The following is a 12,285-nucleotide window of genomic DNA, read 5'->3' on the forward strand; positions in this document are numbered from 1 at the left end:
CTAAAAGCACCAGAACATCCGTTCCTCAGTTCTCCCTTCCCCAGCATGAAACCCAACAGCTGTGGTATATCCTCCACTTTCGGTTCATTCCTGGTGCTGAACTCGTGATCCTTAACATTGTAACCCAGCCATTACACATAACTGCAGGCGTCGGATCACTCCCCCCCCCAGCTTTTTCCAAAAAACCAAACCACACCCTTTTCCCCACCCCCAAGCAGGGGCTGTTTCTCTATTTTTATATCCCAACGCTTTTTTCCCTCTTCCACACTTAAGTTTTCCCCGGTTTTTCCATTGATGGGGGGGCCCTTTTTTCAAGAAGAAATCTTTTTTTAACTTGTCATTTTAAATGTACGACGTTTTCTTTCAATTTGCAGGATTTTATGCAAAAAACACTCTGGGGGGCGGGTTTGGGACCCTTGGGCCCAGAAGGCCACCCAAACCAAGTGTTAAAGTGCCCACTGGGTCTGTCAGGGGGCTGGTGAACCGGTATTTACGTTTCTGGAAAATTCACTTTCCATTTTTTATTTTTGCAAACATTCCATTTTCAATGTTATCAAAAAAAAAAAACACCCATCATTGACCCAATATATATTTGAATCCATTAAGAACCGTGGGCTGACACAAAAAACAGCAGGTCTAAGGGCGGGGACAAAAGATTCAAAAAATCACCCCTACTGTACGAGTTCAATTCAATAAGTATTTAAGCAAAGTCAATAAGACCGAGTCAAAAAAACTTTACCAAGAATTTTGAAGTATAACATTGTGGTAAATGAATACTTTTCTACAAAGTAAACAATGGAAGATATTATTAAATAAATGCAGATAAAACATAGAATTTTCACACTGGACAAAGTTTGGGAAATTATTTTATTTCAGTTTACGTTTATTTTTAGAACACAAGTTAATCAGTTTTTTTTTTTTTCATTTTAATATTATCTACTTTCAAGTAACAAACGGTTGGTTCAAGTAACAAAACTGGTTTTGGTTTTAGTAAACCTTAATAACATTGTTTTGGATGACTGTATGTCATCTTACTGTATTTGTCATCTTTGCATCGCTGCAGGATCTCAAGGCTCCGCTGGTGAACAGGATGATGCAGGAAACTGAAGCTGTCCACACTTTTCTGATTCTGAACCGGACCATCAGAGCCTGGAGAGAGAGAGAGAGAGGGGAGAGAGAGCGAGAGAGAGAGAGAGAGAGAGAGAGAGAGAGAGAGAGAGAGGAGAGAGAGAGAGAGAGAGAGAGACACAGAGAGAGAGAGAGAGAGAGAGACACAGAGAGAGAGAGAGAGAGAGAGACATAGAGAGAGAGAGGAGAGGCGCCTGAGAGAGAGAGAGAGAGGGGGGAGAGAGGCATAGAGAGAGAGAGAGAGACCCAGAGAGAGAGAGACAGGAGCCACAGAGAGAGAGAGACACAGCGAGAGAGAGAGAGAGAGAGAGAGTGTGTGAGTAAGCAAACGCAGTGAAGCGCGAGCGTCAGTCGTGAATGTGTCACTCATGAATGTTTTAGTGTCGTCGTCTGCATTTGTTGTTCTCACTGGTCGAGTGATTCTGCAACAACAAACACTTTAAGAAAACAACAAAGCACATGTGATAAACTATCACAACTGTGTCTGCCAACATCTGACCACAACTCCACAAACCTGCAGCATATAATAAACTACAGATATAGCTAGTGCAAATAAAAAGAGATTATTTATATTTTAAAATGCTTGCTTGTATATTATAAACAAAGTACATGAAAATGTTTACGTATATTTTCATGTTTATTTTAGAAAGTAAATAATAAACAGTAAATACCTGTGGTTATATTTAATGGTTTATTGTATATATATATATATATATACACACATAAACTGCCACAAATAATGTCAAAAAATATATAAACATTACATTAAAGTATGTATTAAAAATATATATAAATTAAGAAATTTGTTTGTTTTTGTGTAAATTTACTTTTTTAAAGGTTACATTACACACTGACTTTTTAAAAAATGTTTAAATTTTTAATGTTATATCATAAATGTATAGATACATTATTATTTTTTATTATTTGTAATGATTTTAATTATTTATAATTAATATAATTGTACTATTTATAAAAGTAAATACCTGAGGTTATATTTTATTGTTTATTGTATATATATAAAAAGTAAGCATTCAAATAAACATTGTTTATAAGTGTATATAAAATGAACACGGAAACTGCCACAAATAATGTAAAAAAATAAAAAATAAATAAACATTGCATTACAGCATGTATTAAAAATATATAACTTATATAAATTAAGCAAATTGTATATAAATGTTCTTGTGGAAATTTACTTTTTAAACGTTACATTGCACACTGAATTTTTAAAAAATGTTTACTTTTTTATTATAAATGTACAGAAACATTATTTTTCATTATTTGTAATGATTTTAATTAACAATTTATATAATTGCACTATTTACAAAAGTATTTTTATTATTAGTTTTTAAAAATTGTTTTTTTTTTTTTGTAATGATTTTAATTAACAATTTATATAATTTCATTGTTTGTAACAACACAACATCAACTTACATTATATGGACATTTAATTTAAAACTGAACAGTGAATGAAATCACAGGGATGCAAACTGTGTCAGCATCTTAAATGCATTATTTCCAGTCTGCTGTTCTTCTGTCTTCATGCATGCATCTTTGAACATCACGAGAGCGTTTGCATCGTCTCTGTGGTGATAAATAATAGAGAAGTGTTGCATCATGGGTAGTTAATTCTTGTGCATGTGATTGTGAGTGTTTGAGTCTCACGGCTGCGTGACAGGATCAGGTTTGTAATGACACTGTTTCTCACCGCACGTCTTCGTCGTCTTCTTCTCCTTGTGCCGTTTCCCGGCCTCTCTGAAGGCGACGTGTGCTCGGAAATAAGAAGCGGGTATCGGGGCAGAGGAAGGTGGGTGGCGGATGGATTTATTATCAGGCCACAGATGAAAGCGTTCCGGCTGCTCTTCAGCAGAGCCACGATATCCGGACGCATGTGATCCGTGTTCTTCTCCCTGAAGTCCTGCAGACACAACAGACATGTCATAGACAGCACATGCATACTATTATAATGTTGTTAGTATGTTTGTGTAGTAATATTGTAATGGCATTTGGAAAATACAGTGGGGGAAATATTTATTTGATCCCCTGCTAATTTTGTAAGTTTGCCCACTCACAAAGAAATAAAGGGTCTGTCATTTTTAAAGGTAGTTTTATTTTAACAGATAGAGACAGAATAATCACCCAAAATATCAACAAGAATAAAATGATATAGAACATTTAGACAAAAATAAAGTAAAAAAACATAAAACAACATTACTAAAACTTTAACTAGAGTTTAAAAATGAAACCCCAATAATATAAAAATAAAATCTAATACAAAACTATAGAATGTATTTCAACTGTAATCACACTATTTCAGACTAAGGGCAACATTTGCTGGTTTCATCTGCTTTACAATGATGATCTAAAACCACTTAAACTGAAATAAAATAACAAAAAATAACAACAATAATAAACAAAAATAAATATACTGGAAAAATACTGACAACAACTCCACGAAACAAATAACTTAAATGTCAGATAAAATTAAAGACAGAAAAATCTAAAATAAAAACTCTTAGAAATATTCACACTAAAAACTGCAACACTATCTCCAGGACACTAAAATAACCAGGGCTATTACAGTAACAATAAAAAAGCATTTTATTACTTGAAATATAATAAATAACAATAAGAAATTAATTACAAATTAACTGAGGAAAAAAATCAGCTAGTTTTCTCATTTTCAACTAGTTTATATACTAAAATATCTATAGCTAAAACTGAATTAAAATTACATATGTGTGTTATATAATGCAATTTTATATATATAGATATATATAATATAATCTATAATATATATAATATATCTATATATATATACTATAGATCTATACACACATAGCCCCGTGTTATATATTGCAAATATATCTATTATTAGAATTTTATATATATATATATCTATATATATATATAATCTAGATATATATATATATCATATAATATATAGGAAAAAATAAAAATCCACATCAAAATGTTCCAAAAGTGTAAAATTCTAATGAAAACGGAAAATATAAAAATAGAAATAATAACAGTCGTATATGAAGGGTAGTAGAAGAGCAGGGATTCGAGCAGATGTGAATGAAGGGCAGTAATGTGACTGATAGGTGATGTTAAGGCAGCTTGTTCCTTCATAAGTCGAACACTGAGTCCTGTCACAGCTGACTCCAAACACACGCTCAAGAAACACAGCAGACGACATCAGCTTTACGTGGTGTGTGTCTGTGTGTGTGTTGTGTGTGATTTAACCCTCTCTGCCAAACATGGTGCTTCCAGAATACACCCGATCCAAACCAATCAGGATCAAAGACACAGAAGTAGGTCCCAACTGTGTTGTGTACGTATGCAAACGCTCACTCACTCACTCACACACACACACACACACACACACACACACACAAATGCTCACTCTCTCACCTCTGTAGCAGAAGAGCTGGGCTCTGTGAGCTTCTCACCTTGACGCTGTACTTGACCTTGCCGGCGTAGTGTCGGATGATGAACGCCGGCTCCATGACGGCTGGGAACTCGATGTAGCCGCTTCCCTCATGCTGCCGCTTAAACTTATCCAGCAGAGTCTGATTCGACGCCTGCGGAAAACTGCAAGCCAACCACAACAAGATTCACTCTCACACTCCAGTCTGCAAGAATCCATCTGTTACTAGAGTTTAAACAGTAATGTGTCTATTAACACTCTATTGCTCATTATCAAACTTGAATTTTATTCAATTTCTTAAATCAAAACCCTTTTGAAATGAATATTTGATTATTTAATTTATAATACTCCTTTTCATGGCTTTTAACCCTTTCAATCCGGTAGTTAACTGAAAATTGTTTTTTTTGTGTCTGAAAAAAAAAGAAAAAATAAACTGAAATAAAAATATATAATAAGTGAAAACTTTTTCCGCTAGGTGCCAATGCAACTTTTACTTTATTTAGAACCTGTAATACTAAACTAAACTAAACTGAAATAAAATGTGTATATATTACAATAAATATCTATGTAATTTTAAATTTTTTGATTAGTAAATATACTCATTGCAAATGTGCAAATATACAATGATTGCAATATTCGATTAGTAAACGCAGTTCATTTTCATACAAGAAAAAAAAAAAAATCTAATTATATATTTTTTCATAAACAGAGCATAAAGTAAAAAACTAATAAATTAATAAAAAAAAAAAATCCATTTTTTTTAAAGAAATACTAAACTATTTAAATGAGTCAACAAATAAAAAAAATACACAAGAGAATTTGTAAAAATGTAAACTTAATTACAAAAATCTATAAAAAATAAAAGTGAATTTAAAATATAAAAACTAAAAAACTGTATGTATGTACTGTATGTATGTAAGTTTTATACTATATATTAGTATATTATATATATATATATATATATATTATATATTATATGTATATATATATTATATATATCTTAATATATAATATATAAATATAAAACAGCAAAATTACTACCGTCTTGGACTAAAATGAAATGGAAATGCAAAATATGTATAAACTAATTCAAAATATTAATAAAAAACTATAACATCAACTTGAATTACACACAAAATGAATCTGCTTTTAATATTTGTGGCGACTTATTCCAGTATTCTGATGTTTAAAACAATATAAACAAAAACAAAAAGTCATGATATTAAAGAATTAAATAAACATTAGTGTGAATAAATCAAGATGGAAACCGGCTTCTAGCTTAATATTTACTAAACATTTTTCAGTGAAACCCCAAACAAGAACACTTTATAAATGAAAACACATCATATCTGAAGCGTGGACAGCTGCTTGTGTCCGATGCGGTTGAGCTGGGATGAGACTCACTTGCACTCCTCGTCCAGCAGGTGGAGCAGCGCGGTGGGTTTCTTGCTGATGAGGTTGATGCAGGCCGTGTTGTCCATGTAGTCGATCATGTGCCAGCGGATGCCTCGGACGCGATACTCCTCCGGACAGACCAAACACACACACACACCGCACACTGTAACTAACCTCCTGTGTCACTGCAAACATACACTGCACTCAAAGCTCTGAATACGAAAACAATATTTCAAATAAAAATTATTTATTTATATTAAATATACATTAACAACATTATTAACCTCTAATTTTAGGGCTTTTAATATTTTTATTATTTCTGCAGCAGCTAGAATAGTTTCATACTAACAACAACAACAGCAAAAATAATAGTTATTATTATTATTTTAATAGTGCCTTACAAACATAAATTGTAACTCGAAGTGTTTCAGAAAATAAATACAGTAAAAACAGCAACAATCATAACCATCATAAGAATAATAATGTAGATAATGTAGATAATAACACAAGTTTATAATGTATAAAACCAACAACTTCACTAAAATTCAAAACAAATAACGTGATGCCCTGATAGTGATTAAGAATATATATAATATTATATATATATATATATAAATAATTTATAGAATTGTAATAATATGAATTTTCGTCCTTTTTAATGTGTCCTATATAGTTTTTTATGATGATCATATGTTTATGATCATATTATGAAAGTCCAAAAATAAATAAATAAACAAAAATAAAAATTCTTGTATAAAATGAACTTCACTAATATCCCAAAAATTTTTGATATGTATTTATGATAACCTATTCAGGCTTTAATCTTATCAATCAGGGTTATTACAGTTAACAGAAACTAAAACCATAAAAAAGTTGAAATAAAATAAAAATTAAAAAATAAATTAACTGAAAGTACATAATACATTTTAATTATTTCAGCTAGTTGCCAACTATTTAGCTTTAAGCTTTAAATGTCTATATAGTTTTTTTATGCTTATAATTTGAAAGTGTAAAAGATCTTTTAATTTTCTTGTACAAAATGAACTTATTTACTAAAATAAAAAATAAAATGAAATTAATATTTTATATTTATTTTATTATTTAACTAAATGAAAATAATAAGTGCTGCCTTGGCTGAAATATATAATGTTTACTTTTTTTTTAATATTTTATATCGTTTCAGTTATCATTTATTTTATTTAAATAAACAATGTTTTTAGTTTTGATCAGTTTTAATGAACTATAATAACCCTGGAGTTGTTCACAGAAAAACATCAAATTTTTTCCTCAAATTATCCCTTTAAATAAGCACAGTATTCATATTAAACACACACAAAAGATCAAGATCTAAACATGCTTCAGGTTTGTCTCTATTCTAAGACTCAGTGATGAAATGTAATCATGTGTGCGCATAGCAGGATGAGTAAACGACGGCGCTCATGTGATCAGATCCAGAGATCTGTTACCTGCTCCAGCTTGAAGACGTGCTGGTTGAAGTAATGCTGCAGCGTCTCGTTGGCGAAGTTGATGCAGAACTGCTCGAAGCTGTTGTTCTCGTAGTCCTCAAAGCCAAAGATGTCTAGCACACCGATGGACAGGATCTGAAACACACACACATCTCACTTCAGGGCAATGTGAAACTGAGCGCGGATGCACGATTTCACCTCATCATCATGACTGTCAGAGCTGATCACTTTATTGGTAATGGAGACACTGATGAACAATCAGTCACTGAAATCAACTAGATAGAACTTGCCAATAATGGGAGGAAATGTGTGTACTATTATTATTAATAGCTATTGTGCAAATGTGTGAACAAACATAATACACACCTTTCACACAGCATAATCTTAAAATGTGTGAGTTTTTGTGTTTGTGTGTTTTTGTGTTTTTGTGTATGAGTGTGTTTTTGTACGAGTATGTGCGAGTTTATTGAGTTTTTGTTAGTATATGTGAGTGTTTGAGTTTGAGTTTTCATGAGTTTGTGTTTTTGTGAGTTTATGCAAGTTTGTGTGAGTTTTTGTGAGTTTGGGTGTGTTTGCGAGTTTTTGTAAGTTTGTGTTTTTGCGTGTGTGTTTGTGTGAGTGTTTGTGAGTTTGTATGTGTCTGTTTGCGAGTTTTTGTAAGTTTGTGTGTGTGTGTGTTTGTGTGTGTGTTTGTGAGTTTTTGTAAGTTTGTGTGTGCGTGTTTGCGTGTGTTTTGTGTGAGTTTTTGTAAGTTTGTGTGTGTGTTTGTGAGTTTGTGTGATTTTGTGTGAGTGTGAGTTTTTGTAAGTTTGTGTGTGTGTGTTTGTACGTTTGTGTCTGCATGTTTGCATGTGTATTTGTGAGTTTGTGTGTGTATGTTTGCGGGTTTGTGTAAATGTTTGTGAGTTTTTGTAAGTTTGTGTGTGTGTGTTTGTGAGTTTTTGTAAGTTTGTGTGTTTTTGCGTGTGTGTTTGTGTGAGCTTTTGTAAGTTTGTGTGTGCGTGTTTGTGTGTGTGTTTGTGAGTTTTTGTAAGTTTGTGTGTTTTTGTGTGTGTGTTTGTGTGAGCTTTTGTAAGTTTGTGTGTGCGTGTTTGAGAGTTTTTGTAAGTTTGTGTGTTTTTGCGTGTGTGTTTGTGTGAGCTTTTGTAAGTTTGTGTGTGCGCGTTTGCGTGTGTTTTTTGTGAGTTTTTTTTTGGTTTGTGTTGTTTTGTTTGAGTTTGATTTATTTTTGTTTTTTTTTTTTTGTGTTTTTGTGTGTGTTGTGAGTTTGTGTGATTTTTTGTGAGTTTTTGTAAGTTTGTGTGTGTGTTTGTGAGTTGCGTGTTTGTGTGTGTTTGTGTGTTTTGTAAGTTTGCATGTTGTGGTGTGAGCGTGTGAGTTTTGTTTGTGGGAGTTTGTTGTGATGTTTGTGGTTTGGTGTGGGTTTGTGTGAGTTTGTAAGTTTGTGTGTGTGTGTTGTGACGTTGTGTCAAGTTTTGTGTGTTTTTGTTTGTGTGTGTGTTTGTGTGAGTTTTGTAAGTTGTGTGTGTTTGTGTGTGTTTGTGTGTGTTTTGTAAGTGTGTGTTTTTGTAAGTATTTGTGTTGTGTGAGTTAAGTAATGATTTGTGTGAGTTAAGTTTGTGTGTGTTTTTTTGTGTTTTTTTTTGTTTTTTTTTTTGTTTTGTGTTTGTTTTGTTGTTTTTTAGGTTGTTTTGTTTGTTTTTGTAAATTTGTGTGTGCGTGTTTGCGTGTGTTTGTGAGTTTTTGTAAGTTTGTGTGTGTGTTTGAGTGAATGTTTGTGAGTAGTTTGTGTGTGTTGCGTGTGTGGTTTGTGAGTTTTTTGTAAAGTTTGTGTTTGTTTGTTTTTTGTGTTTGTGCGTTTTTGTTGTTTGTTGTGTGAGTTTTGTAAGTTGTGGGAGGGTTTGTGGGTTTTGTGAGTTTGTGTGTGTGGGTGTTTGTGCTGTTTTTGTGTTTGTGTGTTTTTTGCGTGTAAGTTTGTGTGGTGTTTGTGAGTTTTTTGTAAGTTTGTGTGTTTTTTGTTGTTTGTTGTGAGTTTTTGTAAGTTTGGTGTGTGCGTGTGCGTGTGGTGTTTGTGTGTTTTGTAAGTACAGTTTGTGGTGTTTGTGGAGTTTTGTAGTTTGTGTGTGTTTGGCTGTGAGTTTTTTTTGTTTTTGTGAGTTTTTGTAAGTTTGTGTGAGTTTTTGTAAGTTGTGTGTTTTTGTAGTTTTTTTTTGTTAGTTTTTTGTTTTTGTGTGTTTGTGCGTTTGGTGTGTTGTGTTTTTGTAGTTTTTGGTCCAGTGTTTGTGTGTGTTTGTTGTGAGTTTTGTGTGTGAGTTTTGTAGTTTTGGTGTGTTTGCCGAGGTTTGTTGTGGGTGGTTTGTGTGTGTTTTGTAAGTTTGTGTGTTGTGTTTGTGTGTATTTTGTGTGGTATTTGTTTGGGTGTTGGTGTGTGTTTTGTGTACCGAGTATGTGCGGTGTGTTGAGTTTGTGTTTGTTTGAGTTTTGTGAGTATATGTGAGTGTTGTAAGTTTGTGAGTTTTCATACGTTTTGTGAGTTTTGCGTGTTTGGTTGTGAGTTTTTGTGAGTTTTGTGATTTGTGAGTGAGTTTGTAAGTTTGGTGTTTGCGTGTGTTTTTGTAGTTTTGTGTTGTGTGTGTTTGTGTGTTTGTTTGTTTTTGTAGTAGTATTTGTAAGTTTGTGTGTTTGCGTGTGTGTTTGTGTGAGTTTTTGTAAGTTTGTGTGTGTGTATGAGTTTGTGTGAATGTTTGTGAGTTTGTGTGTGTGTATTTGTGAGTTTTTGTAAGTTTGTGTGTGTGTTGTTTTGTGTTTTTTTGTGTGTTGTTTGTTTGTAAGTTTTGTGTTTGTGTGTGTTTTTGTAGAGTTTTGTGAAGTTTGTGTGTGTTGGTGCGTGTGTAGTGTTTTGTGAGTTTTTGTCCGTTTGTGTGTGGTGTTTGTACGTTTTTGTCTGGCATGTTTGTGTGATTTGTGTGTGTGTTTGTGTATTGTTTGCGGGTGTTTGTGTGTGTGTTTGTGTGTGTGTTTGTTTGTGGGTTTGTGTCAGTTTTTTGTGTTTTTGTGCGTTTTTGTAAAGTTTTGTGTGTTTGTGTGTTTGTGTGTTTGTTTTATGTTTGGTCGAGTTGTGTTGTGTACGTGTGGGTTTGTGTGTGTGTGTTTTGTGAGTTTGTGTAAGTTTGTGTGTGTTTTGAGAGTTTTTCCACCTTTTTGTTGTGTGTGTGTTTGTGAGTTTTTTGTAAGTTTGTGGTGTGTGTTGCGTTTGTGTTTGTGTGAGCTTTTTGTAAGTTTGTGTGTGTGCGTGTTTGTTTGTTGTGGTTTTTTGGTAAGGTTGTGTGTGTTTTGTGCGGTGTTTGTGAGTTTAAGTAAGTTTGTGTGTGTTTGCATGTGTTTTGTGTGAGTTTTTGTAAGTTTGTGTGTTTGTGTGAATGTTTGTGAGTTTGTGTGATTTTGTGTGAGTTTTTGTTAGTTTGTGTGTGCGTGTTTGTACGTTTGTGTCTTTTTGTAAGTTTGTGTGTGCGTGTTTTTTGTGTTGTGTTGTGTATGTTTGCGGGTTTGTGTGTGTGGTTTGTGAGTTTTTGTGTTTGTTTGTGTGTTTGTGTGCAGTTTTTGAGTTTGGTGAGTGCATTTGGGTTGTGGTTTTTGTAAAGTTGTGTGTTTGTGTTGTGAGTTTTGTAGTTTTGTGTGTGCGTGTTTGCGAGTTTTTGTGTTTGAGTTTTTGTAAGTTTTTGTTGTGTGTTTTTGTGAGTTTGTGTGAGTTTTTGTAAGTTTTGTGTTGCGTTTGTGTTTGTGTCTGCCTTTTGTAAGTTTGTGTGTGTGCTGTGTTGTGCATGTGTATGGATTGTGAGTTTTGTGTTTTTTGTGTGAGTTGTTGTATGTTTGTGTGTTTTTGTGTTTTTTTGTGTGTTTGTTTTTTTTGTTTGTGAGTTTGTGTGATTTTGTGTGATGTGTGTGTGTGTTGCATGTGTATTTGTGAGTTTTGTGTGGATGTTTGTGTGAGTTGTGAATGTTTGTGTGTTTTGTGTTAGTGGTGTTTGTGTGTTGTTGTATGTTTGTGTTTGTGTTTGTGGGTATGTGTGAGTGTTTGTTGTGAGTGTGTGTGAGGTGTTGGTGTGTGTGTGAGTGCGTGTGTGTTTGCGATTGTTGTCTGTGATGTTTGCGTTTGTGTGTAAGTTTGTGTGTGTTTGTTGTAAGTTTGTGTAATTGTTGTGTGAGTTTGTGTGAGTTTTTGTTTTGTGAGTTCCATGTGTTTTTGTGTGTGTGTTGGTTGGTTTGTGTGTGTTTGTACGTTTGTGTTTGCGGTGTGATTGTGTTTGTGAGTTTGTGTTGTAGTGAATGTTTGCGAGTTTTGTTGTTGTGTTTTTGCGAGTTTGTGTTTGTTGCCAGTGAGTTTGTGTGTTTGTTTGTGAGTTGTTGAGTGCTGTGTTTGTGTGGTTTTTTGCAGTTGTTTGTGTGTAAGTTTTGTGCGAGTTGCGTGTGTTTTTGTGTGTTTGTGCAGTTTGTGTGTGAGTCTCGTGTGTGTTTTGTACTTTGAGTGTTTTTGTTAATGTTTGTGTGTGTGTTGTGCGTATTTGTTTTTCGTGTGTGTTTGAGTTTGTGTGATTTGTTTGCGAGTATTGTGTTGAGTGTTTGTGAGTGTGTGTTTTTGAGTTTATGTGAATTGTGTTGCGAGTTTGTGTGTTGTGAGTTTGTGTTTGTGTGTGAGTTTGCAGTTTTGTGTGTCGTTCTGTGTTTTGTGTATTGTTGTGCGGTGAGTTTTATGAATGTTGTGTTTTTGTCGTGGTGTGTGTGAGTTTTGATATGTGTGTTTGAGTTTTGTTGTGTGTGTGTTTGCGAGTTTGTGTGTGTGTTTTTGCGAGTTTGTGTGATGTGTGT

General features: G+C 33.4%; 1 protein-coding gene across 1 annotated transcript in view; it reads right to left on the reverse strand.

Moving 5' to 3' along the window:
• myo9ab (myosin IXAb) overlaps nucleotides 1-12,285 on the reverse strand; it is a 709,890-nt gene that overhangs the window by 655,812 nt on the left and 41,793 nt on the right. Inside the window, 7 exon segments of the mRNA XM_042752793.1 lie at nucleotides 1,036-1,149; nucleotides 2,837-2,930; nucleotides 2,933-3,046; nucleotides 4,581-4,722; nucleotides 5,963-6,081; nucleotides 6,128-6,130; nucleotides 7,420-7,571. Of these exon segments, the coding sequence (XP_042608727.1) occupies nucleotides 1,036-1,149; nucleotides 2,837-2,930; nucleotides 2,933-3,046; nucleotides 4,581-4,722; nucleotides 5,963-6,081; nucleotides 6,128-6,130; nucleotides 7,420-7,571 (738 nt within the window).

This window comes from Cyprinus carpio, chromosome B25 (genome assembly GCF_018340385.1).
Source record: "Cyprinus carpio isolate SPL01 chromosome B25, ASM1834038v1, whole genome shotgun sequence".
NCBI lineage: Eukaryota > Metazoa > Chordata > Actinopteri > Cypriniformes > Cyprinidae > Cyprinus > Cyprinus carpio.